General features: G+C 39.0%; 1 protein-coding gene across 1 annotated transcript in view; it reads right to left on the bottom strand.

The window, feature by feature from the left end:
- The window catches only part of Pde3a (phosphodiesterase 3A), a 286,893-nt gene that overhangs the window by 14,125 nt on the left and 248,966 nt on the right, over positions 1-23,802 (bottom strand). Inside the window, exons 7-15 of the mRNA XM_057783982.1 lie at positions 20,423-20,508; positions 17,172-17,326; positions 14,863-15,000; positions 10,355-10,466; positions 6,959-7,072; positions 6,621-6,820; positions 5,426-5,629; positions 4,274-4,429; positions 1,481-1,739 (exon numbers count right to left, since the gene is read on the bottom strand). Of these exons, the coding sequence (XP_057639965.1) occupies positions 1,481-1,739; positions 4,274-4,429; positions 5,426-5,629; positions 6,621-6,820; positions 6,959-7,072; positions 10,355-10,466; positions 14,863-15,000; positions 17,172-17,326; positions 20,423-20,508 (1,424 nt within the window). The remainder of the gene's footprint in view (positions 1-1,480; positions 1,740-4,273; positions 4,430-5,425; positions 5,630-6,620; positions 6,821-6,958; positions 7,073-10,354; positions 10,467-14,862; positions 15,001-17,171; positions 17,327-20,422; positions 20,509-23,802) is intronic.

Below are 23,802 nucleotides of genomic sequence, written 5' to 3' on the forward strand. Positions count from 1 at the left end.
GATGTGATGGTGCACTGACACCTATTCATTGTTAACTTCTTATAACTCGGGACTACCTGAGATAAAAGTTTGGCTAAAGAACTGTGGCGCAGGTTGGCCTGTGGGCATGTCTATGAGGGATGGTTTTGACTATTAACTGATGCGAGAAGACGTCACATGTCTTCTGAATGTAGGTGGTCCTGTTTCCTGGGCTAGCCCTGAACTGTAGAAGAGTGAGGGACGTGAGCTGAGCATGAACATAGAGAGCAAGCAGGGATCCATTGGTTTCTATCTGCTCTTGACTGTGGATGATGTCACCTGTTTCAAGTGCCTGCCACTATGACTCCTCAGTCATGGACTGTGACCTGGAATTGTGAAGCAAATAAACATTCCTCCCTTAAGTGGCTTCTTGTCAGGGTATTTGTGACAGACGGGTGCCCATGGTCACACCACTGATACTACCCTAAAAAAGTCATAGTTGGCTGTCGTTCAGATCAGGTCAACAGTTGAAATGATGCTCTTATCTTGGCCCAAATCCCCAAACATTCCCAAAACAACTTAGCTAAAATGTGAGTTGAGTTCACTAACTGTTCTGCTCATAGACACCTGTGACTTCTCATTTTAGTGTAAAAGGCCAAGCTCCCACTGTGACCCACAGAGCCCTATCTCCTGCCTGTACCATATGACTTTCCATGGTTTCTCCTATGCTTCCTCCCCTTGTCCTCTGATTCAGTCACCCTAATTCCCCTTCCTAACACCCAGGGCAGGACCTTGGAGCCACGGCCTGTTCCTTTTCTTAAGATCCATTTCCACATAGATTCCCATGGAACATTCCATCATTTTTTACAGGTCTTTTAAGACATATTAAAATCTTTCTCTCTTCCTAGATACATCATTTTAAAATTCTCTGCAATATTTTATATCCCCTCAAAAGGTAAGACAAAGAGTGATCCTGACCCCCCAAAACTAATCTATTGTATCCATCAGTACCTAGCACATTATGAACATACTGGTTTGTGTTGCCAAATATCTGTAATTCTTCTAGAACAGACATCAAAGAGGACAAGGACTTACTTACTTTTTTGGTCCATAGATTTACTGTTAGTACCAGGACTATGTCCAGGCACAGAAGATATGTACAGTGAGCAATTGTTAAGTCAAAGGCTGAAGTCCTCTTATCTCTTCCCATCCCTAACTCAACCATGAAAAAAAGCTTGCAATTGATATGGTAACCAAAATTCTAAATCATTCAGAAATTCTGAAGCTAGTTATCAACTCTATTTTATCTCTTTGTGAGAGAACATCTCTTTGTATGATATCTGATTGTCACACTTTCCATCTTCTGCTGTCTCTATGATGCCACAGGCAGCTATTTAGTACCCAACCCAGCAAAGGATAGCTGGATTTAAAGTATGTAATTTATGAGAAGCATCAATTCCTCTGAATCCAAAGCAGAAATTACCCCTAGAAATTCTCATCAGAAATAGGTTTTATGGCTTACTGGGAGCTGTATTATTTTCACAGGTTTCTTCCTCATTTGGTGTTTCAGCTTCTTCCTCCTCTTCTTCTGGGTCATCAGTGTCTCCTGAATCATCACTGTCATCCACCCATTTTCCTGGCATGAGACCCGCAGAGTCATACGAGTGGCATAGAGGACCCACAATGTGTGAGATAAAAGATTCTTGAAGGTTGGCCAGCTGCGGGGCAGAGCGGTCCATAAAGGGACTTATGGGCAAACCGAGGCTGGCTTCTTCATCACCCTAGAAGTACGGATTCACAATGACAAAGGTAAATGACAGAGGACTATAAACATAAGACAAGACAACATTCACCTGATATCTAACAACCCAGATAGCCACATAAAATCCCTTAATGTCACTGCTCTGAGTCACTGTGCTGAAGGCTAAAATAGCCACAGAAGGACCTTCTTCCTGGTATTTGTTAACTGTGCAGTCTTGAGTTTTTGGTTCAGTTTCAAGAGAACATTTAATGAGATTACTGATATGCACCACTACTTCAGTGGTGCTGGGGTTTGAACACACTAGGCAAACATGCCACCAATTGAGCCGCACCCCCTATTATTATTTTTGACTTGATTTCTATGAAAACATAAACCATTTTCTTGCCCTATTCAAGTTCCTATATTAGGCCAGATTTTGTTTAATTTGTATCTTCTATAATAATATTTTTAATATTCTTACATATTACAATTTTTGTCTTTAACTGCCTTAAATACTTATGAGAATCAAACAGGTCATAAAAAAGAGGTTACCTAGAAAACTTTAAAAATTAATAAAATTATAAGCCAGGGTATGTGGTTTTCCTTTTCTTTCATATTTTCTGTATTTTAATACTTTACCATTGATTGATAATGCTATTAGTAGAAAAGGCAATACACTATTTTTAAAAGCATATTTTATTTTACATATGAATGCTGAAATACATAAATCTTAAAAGATTATTCCAATCTCTATTTAAGCACCACTCATTACTAAGTGCCCCATCCTGATTGACACCTTTAATACTAATATGGGTAGACTTGTTACTGTCACACCTCTGTGATCTGACCTCACACTACAAGCCCTGGAGGTCCTGACTCAACATCCCAATGTTGGGATTTCAAACTTGTGCCACCATGCGACCTCATCCTTGTGGTCTTTAGGGCACTCAAGAAGAACCTAACATTCATTTTGGATAGGTCTGTGATAAGTACTTAAGAGGCCTTCCCAGCTCAAAAGCCACAGCAATGTGTGGAGAAACCGATTTTAAAGTTGCACACGTGACTTCTAACACTGGACCACAGTCACTCTATCATCTATGTTTCCCTCCAGGGCAAACATCTTCATTTTTTTCACATACCAATATGTCACTGAATCCTTGCCTTTCTCTCCTCTCGTTTACTACCAAACTTTTTAAAGAAAGTTGTTCAGAACTGCAAATGTAATTAGATCAATGGAGGTTTATGTGGGGATGGTCACTTATGCTTGCCAGCATGTAGTGACTTTTCACTACATGCTGCTAAATATTTTGTTCTTGTATCATACATAGAGTTTGTGTGTCTATACACACACACACATATATACTTCACATTCACAGATACGCACACCACACATGCACACACACACACACCACGTACACACACCATACACACCCCATATATACACATACATACTATACAGACACACACCACACACACACACTTCACACACACAGACACATATACCACACACACACACCATACACACATTGATACCACACACACATTTCACACCATATATACCATATATATACACCACACACAGACACATACACCACACATGCACACACCACACACACATAAACACACACCATACACACAACACACACATGACACACACGCCACATACACACACAGTCCCATACACACATATCACATACATACAGCACACACAAACATACACCATACACACACCACACACATATGACACACATACCACATACACAGAGAATCCCCATACACACGTGCATACATACATACCACACACACACCCTACACACACATCACACACACATGTGGGATTTCCCTTTGTATGCTGTGAATACCATTGGTTAATAAAGAAACTCTCTTGGGCCAATGCTGGGAGAAAGGATGCAGAGGCAGGAGAAGACAGATGTGCTGAAATTTTGCTGGTACATCACAACATTGTGGTGATGCACAGATTAATGGAAATGGGTTAGAAAATAAAAAGCTAGAGCTAATGGGCCAAGGAGTGTTTCAAATAATACAGTTTCCGCATGATTATTTTGGGACTGAGCAGCCAGGAACCAACAAGCACCCTTCTTTCAACACATACACACCCACACAACCCCCATACACCATACACACAACATACATACACACCATACACACACTCCACACACATACACACACAGGCATCTCTTTCATACATTGTTACTTAGCTAGGAAAGCAGTCAATTGAGGTTTTCTTATGCACATCTAATGTTACTTTTACTACAATAAGCAACCTTGTAGCAGTTCAGCATTTCAAATGAATCACAGCATCTCAGTAGATTATTCTGTCATATTGACATGTCTCTCCAAAATGCCTGCGTATAATTTTACCTCAGTGTTCAAGAGTTTAGTTCATTTTCATATGCCATTTTTAAATTCCCACTGAAACTGCCCAGTGTATATGTTTGGCACAATTAGAAATGTAGATGGAACGATCATGCTGTCACGGCTGGAGGGAAGCTTTGGTGAACTTGTACACAATAAGGACACACAGCTTGTGGATGAAGCAGCTCTGTGAATTACCTGCTCATAAAACTCACTGGCGATGCCCTCCGTCCACTTCAGGTGGAGTTCTTTACATTTAGCAGGCCCATTAATGTCTGCCAACTTTATACACATTTGACACACCAGGAGACGATCATTTTCATTGGTCCAATCTATCCCAACATCGTCGTTCACCTGTTTGAGGGACAAAACCAATATTTTCTGTCTCTATGACAGCTCAGGTAGTACATGAAAAATGACAACAAAATTTTATTGTCTTCTTTCCGTGTAGGAACGAGAACATCAAACACGAGGACTTCAGATTCTGGAACTAATGTCAGCAGCTTGCACTGAAGATAAAAAGTTGGTGCAGTTCAACCAAAACTAATCAATGAAGAAGAAACTATTACTGAACTTACAAGAGATCCTGCTTGAAGCTAGCACATAGTATCAATTTCTACTAAATCATAAAACTATAGTAAGAAGTTTTCTTTTGTATGTGTATGCATAAATGTACATGCAGGAGTGTGTGTAAGTGGGTGTGTAGGGGGTATGGGCCAACCTCAGGTATGTTTCCTCAGGAGCTTTATAGACAGTGTCTCTCTCTGACTAGGCTAAGATGCTGGCCAGTAAGACTCTGGAGCCTCCTGTGTTTGCTTCTCCAATGCTAAGGCACTGACATGCCTTATACATGACCACTACCATGCTCAGCTTTTTAGTTTTATTTTTTCAAATGTGGGTTCTAAGGGTCAAACTTAGGTCTTCGTGATGACAAAGCAAAAACTTTACTGACTAAGGCTTCTTCCAAGGAACAAATAAGAAGCTTTCTTGAATGAATACTTGGACTTTTAAGTTCGATACATGAAGTTTTGCTTCAAGTTTTCTTTCCTTCCTTCTGCTGTCAGATAATTTACCTCATATACTGTAGACATGATTATTTGTTAAATCAAACAAAGCAACAGTGGCAGCTAATGTTTGCTATTCTCTGTAGAACAAAGTCTAACATACACAGCCAAGACCTCAACTTCACAAGCATCTAGACTCAGAGCGTGCCTAGAGGCCAGCTTGGGGATAAATAGTTCAATCATTTCCTTCTCACAGAAAGCTCACAGTGATTGAGTTTCGTTTAATACTTTGATTATAAGACCCTTTGATGTGTCATAAAATGAACACTGGCAGAGATCTACTTACCTTGGCATTAAATTTGGCTACAAAGTCAAAGTGTTTCTTCAGGTCAGTAGCCAAAATTGCTTCAATGACTAGGAACCGGAAATGCTTAAATTCCACATGGTCCAGGTTACCTAGGAAATTATACTCTGGCCGGGACATGAAGAGATTCCACGCTGCAGCTGCATGATGGTTTTCCAGAACTGAACGGTCATTGTACAGCACCGCCTAGGGTGGAATGAAGGAGAAGAGGGGGGTCTGACTTCTTAAGTTAAAGAGGAAACACGAAAGTCTGAGGATACGGAAGGCTTTCAATTCCTCAGCTTTATGCTGGCTATTAAAAATTATCTTGACTGTTAATGCCTTTTCTTGGGTAATTCTATTTTCTGACATATAAGTTTCTCCCCTTAAAACCTCTTCTGCAGATCATTATATATAATTATATATTATTACATGTATCAATTATATATTATATATAAATTATGTATGTGTGTGTAATTATTTTTTAAAAAATTTATTTGAGAAAACTTTGTTCAGGCAAAATGAATTCTTCCCAATGTATAAGATAAATGGACAGTAAATTCCTACCAATGAAAATACAAGCACTAAGAATAAGTGTTGCCGTGAAAATATTTTCAAAGAGTAAGGTGTCTAAACAGTCTTATGTTTTTATTTATTTTTTAAATATTTATTTATTATGTATACAATATTCTGTCTGTGTATGCCTGAAGGCCAGAAGAGGACGCCAGACCTCTTTACAGATGGTTGTGAGCCACCATGTGGTTGCTGGGAATTGAACTCAGGACCTTTGGAAGAGCAGGCAATGCTCTTAACCGCTGAGCCATCTCTCCAGCCCCAGTCTTATGTTTTTAAAGGACCAAGAAAAGCAAGGTTTTCCAGTCTTTTCAGAAAGGGACATGTTTGTAAGCTGTCTTTGCTTTGTTGAGGGTATTCACTGTTAGTCATTTGATTCCCTCCTAAGAAGGCATCTGAGAAATGATCTTCCTATGTAACAAGGTTAAACATCTGCTATAACTATCTTCGCACAAGCCACGACATTTTTGGAAATTAACAAGTCCTTTAAGAATTTTCCGAGGACTAAGGATAGGTTGGTTCCATACAGACTTGAGTGCCTCTTACAAGCCATATCTGGAAAATTTATTGTACTCCAAGAAATGTACCCTAAAATATTTTCTCCTCATGAAAATTGAACCTTTACCTGAGGAGCACTAGTGGCAACCAGGAAAGCATTTGTCCTCCCTGGATGATCGTAGTCATGCATGGCTGCGGCGACATACAAGGCCATCAACTCTAAGGCTGGGATATTCCCAGACAGACATCCATATTTGTCATCTGACACATGATACATTTTTGAAAACACATATCCCATGTGTCCGTGTGTAAATCCACTGTCAGAATCTGAAGAGAAGAAGTGAAAGTGACAGACATTCTTAAAAACTGCAAAGCTGTAGCCATTGTTCTGATTTCCTTTGAAAACAAAGCACATGATCAGAGTTCCGGGCTCGTACAAGAAACACAGGCATAATTCATACACACCCGAGTCGCTTGCTGATCCGTGATCACTAATCACGCTTGGGAGGCCAGGAATGGGCTGCGTTGTGAGATACCACACAGCGTGCAAAACATCAGTGGCATGGATTCTATTATGATCTGTAAGGATGCAAAGGAATGAGCGCACATCAGCTGGTGAACTTGGGTCCAAGGATTAAGAGTGCCATCTACTGGACAAACACTTCGGTGGACACACTTTAACTATCCAAGAAAGGCATGCCAAACTTCCCTGGATAGGTACTTCTGGAAAATACTTCCACCAATTCTATCATTTCCACAGTAATAAGAAATCAGATCCACAGCATTTATTGTGCATGGAGATATCCAAAGTGGAAAAGTCAGTGTCTGATTCTTCCAGAAGGCTATGTATTCAGGAAACTCAACATGTCATGCTTACATATGTTTCTTTGCTCCTGTATAAGAAAAACCACATAGAGATGTAGAAAGAAATACCTAATGTACTCAGGTGAATGGTTTGGAGGATCAAAATCGTCTTGGATGAATGCATCTTTTTCCTTATTTACAGCAAAGATGCTCAGCCGAAGGGACCAGTGACAATATCTAATACCTCGTATCCTCCTTTACCATTAGGAATCAGCAGGTGTCCATCAACACCAATCTTCACCAAGAAATCATATATTTTTCACACTTCTACTAATAAGTTGCCTATGTAGACTGTTATATCACTGCTGCCTCATGAAGTTTCTTTCTTCATTGCCTTTGTTTTTAGAGCTGCATCTAGAGGAACTGAGACTCATATGAAAGACAGTTGAGTTTCATGCTCCCCTTTGCCCTGAACGGTGTTACAGGCAAACTCTGACTAAAGACTTAATCTCTGAGGTGTGAATAAAGTAGCAAGTCACGGTTCATCTGATTCCATTTTCACTTTCTGTCCACAGCTTTTTAATGTTAATTGTGGATCTGTTTACAGAAAGCCATCAGACGTGTAATTCTTCAGGGGTGTTAATACAAAAATATTGAGACCTGTGAACGTTTGTACTGGTAATTAAAACTATGAGAAGCAAGACTTTCATAGCTTTCTCACATTAGGCTAAGTGTCTAAACTCAATGGAGAGGAGACATCATATTTTGAATCAATGCTAATCAAGCTACAGCTTTCCCAGGAGATGGAATTGCAAGGAGCCAAGAGACCTCGGATAGTGCAAGTGAGTTTATGTATTTTAATGCTTACTTATTTCTTTTTGTGTGTGTATACACACACACACACACACACACAAGCACACCCTGGAGGTTAGAGGAAAGCTTCTGGAAACGAATTCTGTCCTCGTACCATTGGATCCAAGGGATCAATCTCGGGTTCTCAGCTCTGATAGTAACCATCCTTATCCATGGAGCCAACCCGTTTGCCCTATAAGTATCCTTACTATATAAATTATTCTATGGATTGAAAATTCAATAGCTTACAAAAATAAATTATTTATTCATCTAAAAATATGAAAACACAAAATAACAAGCTTTATAATCTGGAAGTTTCTTTTTATACTCGGATACCAGGCCTCTGTGTTTCCCATCATTTCATGAAACATTACAAACAGCAATGTGTTCTAGATTATCGCAAAGCAGCATGGCCACGCATCACACTATCTCTATGCGATGTGGCATCTAAATAAATTCAATAAAGCCTGCTGATCAAAAATTAAAATACATTTATGAATAAAACAGTAATTTATAAATACTGTCTAGGGCCTTACTGTATTTTTGCTTCCCTGTGGCTTCCTTTCTGAAAAATGTTTATTTATGTAACTCCCTAATCCTTGTGAAATCACTAACATTTATGTCACTTGCTGGCATTTGACCAGGCTGAGCCCTGGGAAAGTCACATTAAAGGAAGCCAGGCATATTGCCAGATTCCCTTGCAACAACCCCCGTTTCATCTCTCTCTTCCAACTTCCACAGGCTTCAGTGGCCAGACTTTCCCAAAGGACCCAGTATCATTAAGCACCTCTTCCCCAAAGCCAACTGACTGATTTTGATTTCTTGATCTTGTATTCCTCAGCCCATCTCAGTGGCAGACTGTATTCTTCCTTTCTTCCTGTCATAGTATGTCCTATGCCTCTTCATGTGAGTTTCTTAATGACAGCATGCTCACTAGGCGAGCACGTACAACCTTTTCAGAGATACTTGCCAATTATTTGTGTCCATGTATAAGCATTTTTAAATTTTAATTTCAATTTATTTTCTGTTTTTGCTTTTAAGGCAGGGTGTCTCTCCCTATAGTTCAAGACTGTTTTAAACTCATTATGTGGTCCTGGATAACTGTGGATTTCTGATCCTTCTGCCTCAGCATTCTGAGTGCTGAAATTACAGACACGTACCACCAGACTTCCTACTTGCCAGGGAAGTACTTTACCAATGCGGCTACACCCCAGCCTTACAGTTTAAGTCTTGATAACTGCAAAATCTATGGGCTTTTGAAGTTCAAAATCTATAAAAGCAAACTTAAAAGGGAAATCATGTTTGAAAGGACACACATCCAATTTTACTGCACATACTGCCAGAGTCTACAAAGAGCATATCCCTAAGACATATTAAAATTACTAGATTGAATAGAACTCTTCATTTGCAAGGCCATATGGATGCTATGTACCTCTAGAGCTCCTTTAGTTGAGTCTTTGGACATGTTCTCCAGCTATATATGTATATATGTATATATATATATATATATATGTATAGCAATCATGTTTATGTGCAGTGGTTATGTGGATTTGACAGGAACGTTTAGCCTCTATTTTGCATTCTGTCTCCATTATTATAATTTTTATAAATAATAAAACTGAAATTCTTGACAGTGCCCTCATCTTGGGGTTTATTTTTTACAACTTCCCTATCACTATTTTTGTATGTTTCTTCTTTTCTACACTATTAACTCAACCACCTCCTTCTATACCTTCTGAACACCTACCAGATATATCTCATCTTGAGAAAGCATCCAATGTTCTTGTTTCAGTTATTGAACTAATTAGATACTTGATAAGAGTTTAAATTCATTCAATTAAAGCAGGTGATTATTTAATGGGGGTAAAATTAAATTTAATATTCAGTCTTACCTAAAGCAACTATGAGAGATGCAAGGCACATATTCTAACCTTTTGAGAAGTATCAGCCCATTTTGTCCTGACATTCATGTGAAGCAGATCTCATGACCCTATTTTCAAGATCAAGAAATGAGGCTAGAAGAGGTGGGTGAGGCTTCAGGGTCACACACAGTGTGCAGAGAAGGAGACAGGTTTCTAACAGGAGACAGGCTGCTGTTAGGCCACTGATATACAATGAGGTCACATAGATTAGCTAACAATTGGACCTCCCACCGCTCTCTGCAGGTCTGAAGAGTAAGCATTGGGTTAGCTTACATATACTCACAAGGTATGTCCCTGTATCCGATCTCCAAAGCATGAAAGTAATTCATAAATTCCCTAACCGGGATTTTAAAGGCCTCAAAGAGGCCCATGTCTTCAAACAGTCTGTATGATACCTGATAAAGGAGAAAACAAGACCTTGTCAGACATCACTTATGATGCTTGAGATGGTGAAAGGTCAGATTGTACAACCATCAACCACACTGATGTGCTCTCAATAGAGATACTCCTATTGGGAATATTAAACACACTGAAGACTTCTGTGTAGTAAGTCTGTTGACTTCCTCACCACTGGGACTATGCCATCTGTATTTAAGATAATTATTGCACATAAATCCCACAGACATCCAGGAAACCAAGAAAAAAACACAGTATAACTAAGAACCATGAACTGGGATCTTAAATTGAATGATGAATGAACACTTTAATATATACATGCTAAGCCAGGCAACTGCCAACTGCAATCCCAGCACATGGAAGGATATGACTTGTTATGGCTTTAAGTTCAATGCTAGACACAAGAGTTCTTCCTATTACTCTCATTATCATTGTTTTAGCCAATATTTGAGTTCTTACATATAAGCTCTATGAGAGTTGACAGTGCATGTTGCATCAACAATAGTTCCAGTAACAATGGCAATGGTGCAGATATACATAGCAGCAAATGAGACGTGCACCCTAATCGATCAGCACACACTAATTATTTATAGATCGTTCTCAGAGTACCTTTGAGATTGGTACTATGAATTCCCAATATCTGATATCAGGAGATGCTAAAAACAGAGAAGTTGAACAACTTGCAGAAGATCACCCAGTTAGTATGGAACAGCCAGAATAAAAACTGTGCATGTCAATTTTAGAGTTTACAGTCATAGCTGCTACAAACCCCACAAACACAATTGGGAAATCAAAGTGATTAGGGCTTCAAAGCCTTAGAGTTTCAAATGTATATATAAAATAGGGTCTCACAATGTAGCCCTGGCTATCCTGGAACTCAATATTAGGTCAGGTTGGCCTCAAACTCAAAGAAATTGACCTACCTTTGTCTCCCAAGTCCTAAAATCAAAGACATGTGGCACCATCCCTAGAGCCTTACCATAAAGCTTAAAACCTTTCAAAGAGGAACTAAGGGTTAAGACTACAGTAGGCTACTTTAGAATCAGATTTTACAAGAGGACATTGATATCGATCTATTAAAATTAACCACCTAGTATCTCACACATACCATCATTCCAAATTCATGAAGAAAGGATCATGAACTGGGCAAACTGTGTTCACTAAAAAGGTAAATATAATTTAAAAAATCTAAAGGCTAGAGAGAAGGCTCAGTGGTTAAAAGAACTGGATGTCCTTGCAGAGGACCAAGGATCAACTTCTAGTGTCCATGGTATTTCACAACCATCTGAAACTCCAATTCCAGGAGACCTAAGGCTCTCTTTTGGTCTCCACAGGCACCAGGCACGCATGTGGAGCACAGACATACATGCAGGAAAAGTACTAATATGCATAAATAAGATAAGCAAATTGACATTTTTGCTGAAAATAAAATAAACATGTAAAACATTTAGAGGCAAAGAATTCAACAAGGTAGAAGCTGTGGCCACCACAAATATAGCTCTTTAAAAACCTGTTTCAAGTGAGACTTGGTCCTGTGGAGTCTCAGACAAAAGGTGATTCTTGGTCAGCCCATGCTAATTGATTTTTTTTTGTTTTGTTTTTGGCCCGTACTAATTAATTTCAGTTGTCCTAACATCTCACTAAAAGTGTTGTGGAAGTCAGGGAAACTTTTCCATAATCAGAACTTTGTGACTCCTAAACTCAAAGGTAGAATCTCAGAAAGGTCCATGGAGTAAGGTAAATACTAACAGAGAGAGATACAAAAAGCATATCTTGTTGGATGACATGTACATGGACATACAAAAGATATGTAGGTGACCTTTAAATCTGTTAAATACCCTAAATATTCCAAAAAAATCTACTAGTATCCATGATTTATAAACAGATGGGACATGGCTGAGAGTGTTGTTCATGGGTAGAGTCCAAGCTTCGCAAAGCAGATTCAACCCCTAGCAAAACACTAATAAAAAAGGTCACTCATACACCTACCTCTGAGACCATCAAGGGACACCAGGAATTAGTAGTAGTATTTGATATATTGTCACTGTTCTGAAAAGGTAAGTCATCAAGGTCACTTTGACATGTGGTCACACTTTCTATTTGGAGGGTTAGGTGATGCTGTGAGTGAATGTGTTTTATGGGTTGCTGGGATGTAGCTGAATTTATAAAGAACATGGACTTCTAAAAAGGCTAATCTCACAAAAGATTCTGGAGACGGGAAAAAAAGTATATTCTTCCAAGCCTTAGCGTCTTCTGTAACACTGAGAATAAAACAAACAAACAAATAAAACTTGTAAATCAAAGTGGTGTGGTGACATAGGCTTGTAATTCCAGCCCTTAGGAATTAGAGACAGGAGGATCAGGAGTTCTATCTGATCTTTGGTGAAACAGCATGCTTGACACCAGCCTGTGTTATATAATAAGGAAGCCATTGTCTAATAAAAAAAGAAAAAACAACAACAAAAAGAGTAAATCAGTTAACCAACCACTGCCTCTACCACCACCACCAAAATCCTATACCAAATTACTGTGGAGATTAGAGACAAGCAAGCAGGTATGGTGTTTGGAATCTGAAACCCCATAACTCTGAGGCCAAGGTAAGAAGACTGTCAGGAGTTTGGGCTATCTGGAGCTACATAGGGAGTTTCTTGTAGGTCAGCCTGTGCTAGAGTGTGACACTGTCTCAAGGAGAAAAGAGAAATAAAAGGGAATCTACAGGAAACCTGTAACATGCTTCAAAGGCTACAGTGTGTGGTAATTTTCTCATTCTCCTTACATAGACTGCACAGGATCTCCAGTAGAAAGGAATGAAAGGTACTTCCTGGACCACAGCTATATTTTGTGGCAGGATACATTATATGCCTTGTTCCAAAACAGCCTCAGTCTCAGTGTACATGTTGCAATTGGATTCAAGCGCTCTTAGGAGGAGAAACAAATTTTGATACTAACACAAATGGAATACAGTGACTGCCTTAAACTTGCTAGCATCAGTGAGTTTTTCAGACAGTTTGTCACTAAGAACTCAGGAAGAGATAAATGGAACTCTCAACTCCTAACAAACATGGCTGCCTGCCACTGTATCATGGTCAAGGCCAGAATAAAGTCTAGCAGAGGGACAATGACATATACAGATGGTAATTAACTTCTGCTTCGTGGTTCTTCATCTAGTTGATCCATCATTAGTTTGAAACAGATTTCTTAATTGATAATTCCTTTAGGGAAAAGGTCTTTCCTTGGAGACCAGAAGCATTCTCTGGGCCTGTGTATTTAACACTAATAGTAAGCACCAGATTTCCAGGCAAATCCTGTGGACTGTCCTTCCCTGAGATATTCCATATTCAGGCTCTTGCAGAACAGCTGAGGACAGCCAGTATTGGGGATAAAGAAGAACCAGTGTTCCACAGGTTTCTAGTATTTGGCAGAAAAGTTATTAGTGGCCCTTGATCCCACTGAAACCATTAGGGTGTGTGTTGCTTTATCACTTTTTAGGTAGAGATTCACAGAGCCAAGGGTGACCTCGGATTCACTGTAGTCAACACTTTTCAAGGGTGCTGTGATATTTACGCATATGCATATTTTAAATATATACTGACATACCATAGTATCACCCCTTGGATTATAAATATAATTTTTAGTTATTTACTTTAATTTTATGTGTATAAGTGCTTGGCTACATTTATACCTGTGCACCATGTGTGTACCTGGTGCCTAGAGAGTCAAGAAGAAGACACGTAGCTTCGATTTTTGAAAAAAACATGTTTAAGCACCTAATTTTCATATGTTTCCTTTCCACTTCCACCAAACAACTGGTACTTTAATGGGGAAGCCTTGAGAGAGTCTCTCTTCAGAGACAAGACTAACACATTTTTCATGCACCCCGGCCACCAGTCTGTATTTCTGGTAATGATAGAGATGGTTTCAAACACATGAAATTCTGATGTTTCACATGCCAGTGGGGGAGATACATATTTCTACATAGTATCTTATTTTTGATGAAGCCTAAGCACTGTGATACTCAGAAGTCGAAATGATAGTTGAAAGATATAATTATAGGGATCAATTCATCATAAACAGAAGTTTCCTTTCTGGGGCTAGGCCAGCTTCTCTTTGGCTCAATTCTATGAATGTAGGTCACTTGTCCATCTTGCTAATCTATTTCTGCCTCTGTCTCCTTTGTTTAAAAAATACATAACATCTTAACTGTAGGCTGCAACACTCAATTGGAATTCCAGTTGTTTTTGGTCAGCACATAGCCATAAAACCTACCACGTGTTCTATGATAAAATTTCAATTCTTTCTGCACGCCTGCCCACAAGTTTTGAGAATGTACAGATTAGCAACAAACTGAATGTTACGTTCTGTGTTTTATGTCATCCGCTCAAATAAATTTCTTACCTGGCTCAGAATACGGCCACATTTTCTTCCTATATTTTCCACTAAATCAAAAATTGGAAAATTCCAGGTGTTTAACTGATCCATAATTGAGTCCAGGTTATCCATGACTAGGGGTTCAGGAGCAAGAATTGGTTTGTCCTGTAATAGAGATAAAGATGTTTGAACCACATATAGCTTTTCTATTAAAACAATCATCATGTTAGTAAATACAATAAATAACTGTGGCTCTCAAAAATAAATGACCATGAATCTTAATATCAGTAAACAAACAGAAGGAAGAGGAGGAGGAGAAGGAGGAGGAGGAGGAGGAAGAGGAGGAGGAGGAGGAGGAGGAAACATGAGCCCAGAGTAAAGAGGCCAGTATTGAACACAGTTCTACTGACATTTATTTAGCCTGTTACCTGCATGTTCCTCTTTCACACACAGCCCAGCCTAACAGATATTTCTCTCCAATGTTAGCTTTCCTACTTTTCCAGCAATTTTCAAGACTTTAATGAAGATTGGGGGACCTCAGAAAACTCTGATGCTATCTCTAAACTTTCTTCTTTCTATACTTTAGTAAACGTGTCTGAGATGCGAGCCTGACTTATGTTGGATCCTTGACAGAAATGCATGCAGTGGACAAAGGTTTTGCCCCTCCAGTTTAATTGCATTTATAGTTGAGCTGTTCAGATCAGCATTAATCCTGGAGAATGACAGCTGGTATATCTTTCAGTAATGCAATTTTATCACTGAGATCTGCTCTCTACTAAACAACTTGCTCTATGTAAATGCAAGGGCAGTCAGTGTGCTAAGTGTCCAAAATCAGGGCACTCATTTTCCCACCACAAGTATTTTATAAAGTAAAGAGAATAAAACATTGAAAAAAATTGACTAAAAAACTAGTTTGAATGTACAAATAGTAAAACATGATTAAAGAAAATGCAAAGGGCAGCAGCTAATGATTATAGACAAGTCAACAACTCCCTGTCCTTAATAGCCATGATTAACCTCACTCAAATGTACACCAATGAGTGTTTTTATACAAGATAAGTCACCATCAAAGGAACTTTTAGAATCAGTACAAGCCTGATCTAAAACAACAAGAAAAACAATACTTGTTCACTTTCTAATCAAGGGGACATCAAAGATAAAACATAAGATTCCTTAAGAAAAATTAGTCAACCAATCAATTTCTCTTTATAAACTATTAAATATTATATTATCATTTAATATTATTAGTTTATTAATTTTTCTTGTATTTGTTCAAGGTTTTCTACTGCATTTTTTGTATTCATATGTAAAGATGAATACGTTGGACTGGAGAAATAGTTTTGTCGGTAAAAAGCTTGCTATACAAGCATGGAAAATGAGTTTTATTCATAAAATCTATTTTTTAAAAAAAAAACAACTCAGTGTGATTGATGGAGGTCATTTGTGATGTCAAAACTGGAGACATAGAGAAAGGTGGTTCCTAGGGCTCACTGGCCATCCATCCAAGCCCACTTGTTGAGCTCCAAACCAATGAGAGACCTGACTCAAAATAAAGCAGAGAGAACTTGAATAAAGACATCTAAGGTTGTTGTCTGGGCTTACCATGTATACTTTCCTGCATGTGCACTTATAGACACACACACATACACACACACACACACTCACACCACATACCACATGCAGACATACATACACAGATGATGTGGGATGTCCTTCTACATACTGTGAATATGTGTTATTACCATTGATTAATAAAGAAGCCGTTTTGGCCAATACCCAGGCAGAATAGAGCCAGGTGGGAAATCTAAGCAGAGAGATGGGAGAAAGAAGGCAGAGTTGGGGAGATGCCAGCAGCCACCGGAGAAGATGTGAGATAGCAATCCATGAGCCTCATGGTAAAATATAAACTAATAGAATTGGTTAATTTAAGTTGTAAGAGCTAGTTAATATTAAGCCTGAACTAATAGGTCAATCAGTTTGTAATTAATATTAAGCCTCTGAGTGGATATTTGGGAACTGGTAGGTAGGAGAGAAACCTCCATTTATAAATGGCACACAATGCAGGGCATGAATCCATGACCCTGAGATTAAGAGTCACATCTTCTACCAACTGAAGTTAGCCAGTAACTTATACACTTATAAATCAAAGAATCATGAAGAAATCAATATACTCAGAGAGAGGAAGATTGTAAGAATACATCTGAAGACTATAGGTGTATGGACGCAAACTGATGCAACTATATAAATCTAATGATAACAGAATCTCTCTCTAAGCCAGTATCTGCAACAGAAGCAAATTCTCATGGAAATGAATGAGTTTAGTGATGTGGGGCTACCAGAAAGATCATGGTCTGGGAAGTATAGGTGCCACAAGCCGATGCTTTCCTCGGTGGCTCTCTCTGGCATTCGACCTCCTCTTCATTTTGCAAAATGTCACTGCTGTCACTGTTGTTATTGGTCTCATAGTCAGAGGTAACTTGGGAAGTATCATCTGCAATGGAAAGAAAAGAGCCTGTTATAAAAGGCCTGTGATGGGGAAGGGAACACAAGGAAGTAAGTCCTCCTGGACCACATCAGCATATAATGAAGTATTTAGGGAGACTGCTTTCATGGATCTACACATAAAAACATAGAATAGAAGGGAGGTAAAATATAGTTTCAAGGTTTATTTTAGTTTTGACTATGTGTATGCAGTGTGTCTGTGTACACATGATTTATATGCCCATGGAGACCAGATGATGACAGAGGAGGGTCATCTTTCTATCTGTTGCTTTCATTGGTTAATTAATAAAGAAACTGCTTGGCCTCTGATAGGGTAGAATTTAGATAGGCGGAGTAAACAGAACAGAATGCTGGGAGAAAGAAGCCAAGTTAGGCAGTCGCCATGATTCTCTCACTCCAGACAGACGCAGGTTAAGATCTTTCCTGGTAAGTCAGCTCATGGTGCTACACAGAATATTAGAAATGGGTTAGATCAAAATGTAAGACCTAGCCAATAAGAAGCTGGAACTAATGGGCCAGGCAGTGTTTAAAAGAATACAGTTTCCATGTAATTATTTTATATAAAGCTAGCCGAGTGGGCGGCCAGGTGCCAGGAACGTAGCCCGCTGCTCCTATTACAACAGGATGAAGGTGTTAGATCCCTTGGAACTGAAGTTATAGGCAACTGCCTGCAAAGTACCCAACATGGGTTCTGGGAACATAACTCAGGTTTTCTGGGAGAGTAATATATATTCCTATCTTTTGTACAATCGCTTCAGTCCCCCAAATACATTTCTAATCCTATTGAATAGATGGGAATTAAGATATGTGACTTATGTGACAGTCAGTGATCTCTCAATAGTAACTCAGATCAATTGTTTGCATTAATTCTATAAGTTTATATCTTTCCTCCTTTATCTTTCTTCCATTGCCTCCCTTTCTTCTTTATTTTCCTTCCTTCTTCCCTTCACTTCTCCTTTTTTCCTTGTTTTCTCTTTCTTTCCTTCTTTTTTTCTTTCTTTCTTTCTGGTAGTCTTTGATCCCGGGACCAAAGCAAGAACTTTACACGACAATATCAAGGACTCTACCACTGAGCTACATCCCCTAATTGGATTTAAATTTCTGTTTCCTCTATTCCTCCACTGCACTAAGCCAGAGAACAGTTGACTACACAGTAATTAAGGACTTGTGTCATGGGAATGATGATGTTGACACACCCAGGAGTGAGTGGCCTGCAGAGCATGAAGCAATGGCTCATACTTGAGAGTGGACAGATCTTATACATATGGCCCATGTCCTTGGGAGTCTGGGCTTCCTCCTTCTTTTCTCTCCTTTACTATCTCTCCTTCCAGTCAGAAATTGTTAGCTGAAAATTCAACCAGAAAACACAAGTGTCTAAAGAACATGTTCCACAGTCGTCAGGAAGAATGAGGCATTTGTAACATTATCGCCGGATCCTCTTTTCTTCCATCTTTTTAATGTAATTGCTTGCCAGATAAATTTAGGAACAAAGGACAGAATAAAAACATAACTGATAGTTGCAGCTCCTGTCTATGGAACAAAAGGAGAAGCTGCAGTGGAGAACAGTACTGTGAGAGTCCAGGAAGGTGGCCTCTGCCTTGGAGGATCATGGCATTTGAGAGCCCAGGAAGGTGGCCTGTTCTGATCCTCTCATTTTGTCAGCACTGGAAGACTTAGCAAAACATCCTAAGTCTTAAATAAGCTGCACAGTAACCACACTGGTAGTTTTCCTTTGACTTCTCCTGGCCCTTTGCATATTGGTACATAAGATTTTCATAAAAAAAAAAAAAAAAACATGTCAACAAATTTTATTTGAGGGTATCTACCAAGAAATGTTGATGGGGACATACAATGATTCCTGGTGGTGCCATGACCTGAAATTTAACACTTCATAGATGTTTCATTTTCAACATTGTGTGCTCTCAGCACAGTCAAAGTGAGCCATAGAGCTATGTCAACAAGATAACTATCACAGTAACATCACAAGCAGTAACTACTTATAGTGACCCCATATTCCAATGATAAATAAATGAATACGTGATTCTGTGAGCTCAAAATGTGTGGTGCCCAAAGAGGCCACAAGAGAGTATCATATCCTTGGAGCTGAAGTTACACATGGCTGTTGAGCCACCAGACGTGGGTGCTGGGAATCAAACTAAAGACCTCTGGAAGGACAGTCTACGCTCAAAACTTCTAAATCATCTCTTATCACTCTACATGGTTTACTTGATTTTTGCAGTGATCTTATGCTGTGGGGACTATTGTCACTCTGCCACTTTGCAAGTGCAAAAACTAAGGTGCAAAAACTTAGATGACACGTGAGTGGAGAACAGAAGGATGGGTGGTCCAGGTTACAGCACCTATGCTCTTAACTTCAAGATATCGCCTCAAGGAAAACCATATTATCATGAACAGTGGTACAATCATGGTCATAGCATCTGGACTTATGATCTCATGAACATTGCTATGACAGACAGCCATGTAATGGACAAGGCATCAAGATGAGTCACCATTTATGTATAACATATCATGTAACATGTAATGCTATCTATACATTATACAAAGGGGGATTTGACTTTAAAATAATGTACATTTTGTGAAAAGTACAGAAATGAATGGGAGAGTCCATGTTGAAACATTTCTATGAGTTAAATTTAGTTAGTGGGTTGAGGATGATTTTTATTTCCTTATTGGTATTTTTAAGTTTTATATTTAATTTAAATTAGCTGGAAAGATGGTTCAGTGGTTAAGAACATTTGCTGCTATTGTAAAGGAAGTTCAGTTTCTAGCACCCATACCAAGAGGCTCACAATCACCCATAACTCAACTCCAGCTACAAGAATCTGATGCCCAATTCTGGCCTACATGGGTACTACACTCATGTGTATAAACATACACATACACAGACACACACAGACAGACACAGAGACACAAAACACACATACACACATTTCAAAAATCAAAAATGTTAAAATTTACAAATTTGAAAAGAAAAAGCCAAGAATTCAAGTCACCTTTTTGGTCAGGAGGAAATATAAAATAAAATTACTTGAATTTGAGCAACAGAATCCAAAATATGTATTACCTGCTCTGTTTGGTTTCTGAATGGCTGGGCCACTTCTCTCTGAGGGTCCATCAGGAGGATTCCCTTGTGAATAAGGTCTGCCACAGCTGATAAATGTAGGGGAAAAAATCAATACCTCTGTAAATCACTTTTATGCACACAGTATCTCACAAACATCAACCATTCCCTGTCTTGGTCTTTCGCTGCTGTACCAAAACCCCTAGACATGCATTTCAGGGGAGAAAGACTTATGCTGGCTCACAGTTTAGGGATGTTCATCCACCCTCAGGATCTCCACTGGTTTGAAGCAGAACTGAGACAACATATGAGGGCAGTGACAAAGTGTGTTTTACATCATGGCTCACAGAAGGCTAGAGAGAGCCAGGGAGGGGCCAGAATTAAGGAACACTCTTTAACGCACAACCCTAGGGACTGGTTTCTATCTAATGAGGTTCCCATACCATGCTTCCAACATCTCCCAACCATTGATTAAGTCAGGGTCATCTAGCTCTAGCTATTTTCCAGGAGCCTCCATGTTTCATATCAAAACCACCACAACAAATACAATAACATTTCATAGCCTTCTACTTTTGTGTCTAGTGGGAACCCACTTTGTATTACAGACAGTTGCTGATAGGTGGTCTTTTGTGGTGAGTGAGCTATCAGCCAAAGTATTATAAACTTCATCTTACTCTCCTCTTCCTTCTCCTCAGTCCACATATTTACACTGAAATGCTGCAAAGTTGTTATATTATTTGGAAGAATACTGAAATAACTGCCATCGATCTGTGAAGTAATTCTGAAGGTTCTGGCACATGTCTGGCTATGATTATCTTCCCCAACATTCATTTCTTGGAGTCAGGATACTCAATTTCTAATCATATTTTTAATAAAAGACAGCAAACATTAAAATAGAATGTTGGATATTTATTTTATTTTTTCCCAAAATAAATTTTTTCAAAGTATTTTCAGTCATCCATTAAGGCCTTAAGGAAATGAACAAAGGAGAGGGACATTGTGGGAAAAGGTGAATGACTATAAACACTGTTGTTTGAACAAAAACTGAGTCAATGCAATCTGTGGACAACCAAGGTGGTGGAAGTTGGCAGAGAAGTGAATGAAGTGAATATACCACATAGAGGTGGGTATAAAGGAGAATCTGTATGCTTTCTCAACAACTTGACTATTTTTCAAGTCAAAAGGTAATCCCACAAACTCTCCTGAGATCCCAACTAGTCCCTGCTTTATTATTTTGTTTAACTACATCATGATTAGATTTTAATCTTCTATTTTGTGTCTGGGCTCTTGTGCACAATATAAAAAAAAATCTCAGGAGAACATTTTTGTCTCATGGTGACTTAACACAATGGACCAAAATAAAGGGGGGTGAAATTAATATCTAATGTTGAATTTCTAAATGTTTCATCATTTTCTCAACTGTACACACAGTAAAATATTTCTGAGCTACAGTATCCCATCATACCAAGTAAATTTATTTTTCAACCCTGAAATATAAACAGAAAAGCATTATATGGGATTTATTTCTAATGAGAAAATTCCATCACTTTTCCTTAGGAAATCAAAAAAAAAGAAGAAAAGAAAAAAAAAGTGCATGCTAACTTATGATCCCTAATCGTGTGTGAAAGTTTATCAATGTGAAGGGTTTTCATTGCCTGACAATACCTAAGAGGACTCTTTAAGTTACTAGTTCAAATAAAGTAGCTCCTGTCCAAAAAATAAAAAACCCAAAACAAAAAAAATTACAGCTTGTTGCAAAGGCATTACAACGGCCAAGAGACTAGGGTTCAATGCCAAGTCTTTCGAGTTCAGCAAGGGAAACCACAATAGTTAGTCGTGTGTTTCTGGAGCATTCTGTGACTACATGGGTGGCTGCCTTAAAGGGATTATAAAACCTGGTTTGAATTATAGATTTATAAAGCCCAAACAAATAAAATGCACACTACTGGATTTCTAAACATCACTGAACAAGGAGACAGAGAAATCCCCTTGGGTTTTTTCTTCACTCTCATTATTAAAACTCTGTGACATTCTTCCCTCTAAAAACAACCAAGATGATCTTGGTGGGGTGAAGCAGGGCAAGCTGTAGAGCTTTCCTGATCACCCCAAACTTTTCTTTCAGATGATTATTTCTCACAAGTCTTGAGGGAGGGAGAACCCCTTGGAGAAGCTAGAAGCAGATGTTCTTAACCCAAATCACTCTGCTGGACTTTATCCTGGCTCAGGGTACAGAACAAAGAACAATGCTTCCCTCAGCAAGCCTGTTGAATGTCAGATGCCCAAACAATTACAGGGTGTTAACCTAAGGGAATTGGTGATGGGGGTCCAGTGAACTCAGAGAACTCTCAGACATGAAACAGAGCAAGAGCTCCTCAGAGCTTTTGGCACAGTGAGCGTGAAGCAGCATGTCTTGATCTCTGACTGCACAATAGCCCTGGGAAGAAGACCATGTGGATGAAAAGCCCACTGAACACATTTTTAGTTAGAACGCTGGCATGGAGAAAGCTTGAGTACTAGGATAGAATTTTACTCTGGTCTTCACCCAACAATAAAGGTTGGGTATTTTTTTTCCTACATAAACACAGTTATAGAGAGAAAAGAAGTAAACATAAAGATGTTAAAATAAACTATGTTTATTTATCTTAGGGCAGTCAAGTTTTGACAAGGAGCAATCCCGAGGTGTTATGTGTTCAAGTCTTGCTCAGTAGGCTGTGGTGTTGTCTAGAGCTGGGGGATCCTTTAAAAGCTGGGCCTTATGGGGAAGAACATAGGCCATGACAGGGGGTTCAAATGGATATCAAGCCCCACAATCTCTCTTCTCCCTGCCTTAGCTTTCCCCAACAACAAAGTGTCCTCAGTTGGACAGTTCCTGCCCTGGGATTCTTCTTTGCCATGAGCCCCTAAACAACAGGGTCAAGAAACCACCACTGAGTGAATCCACTAAAGCTGTAAGTAGAAATAGACCATTCTTTCTTGATCTCAAGTATCCCTTCACAGTGATAATATATGGGGTTTACAGACAAGCTACAAGCAAATAAAACCTGTGAAGCTTAGTATCTCAGCTGTTAGTTATTAAAGAGAGTATGCTAATAAAAATGAGACACAAGAAAGCTTTGTGCTGTTAATACATTCAAATAGTCATCTTTATTAACTGAAGACAATAACATTTTTTAAGGCATTCTCAGGATTGTGCTTAAAACACTTGCCCTTTTCTACTTAAAAAAATACTTACTACTAGGGAGTGGAGAAATGGCCCAGTGCTTAAGAGCGCTAGCTGTTCTCCCAGAGGACCTGGGTCTGATTTCCAGCACCCACATGGTAGCTCACAACGATCTGTAACTACAGTCCCAGCCAATCTGTCACCGTCCTCTGGCTTCCTAGGA

Source organism: Chionomys nivalis, chromosome 1, assembly GCF_950005125.1.
Source record: "Chionomys nivalis chromosome 1, mChiNiv1.1, whole genome shotgun sequence".
Lineage (NCBI taxonomy): Eukaryota > Metazoa > Chordata > Mammalia > Rodentia > Cricetidae > Chionomys > Chionomys nivalis.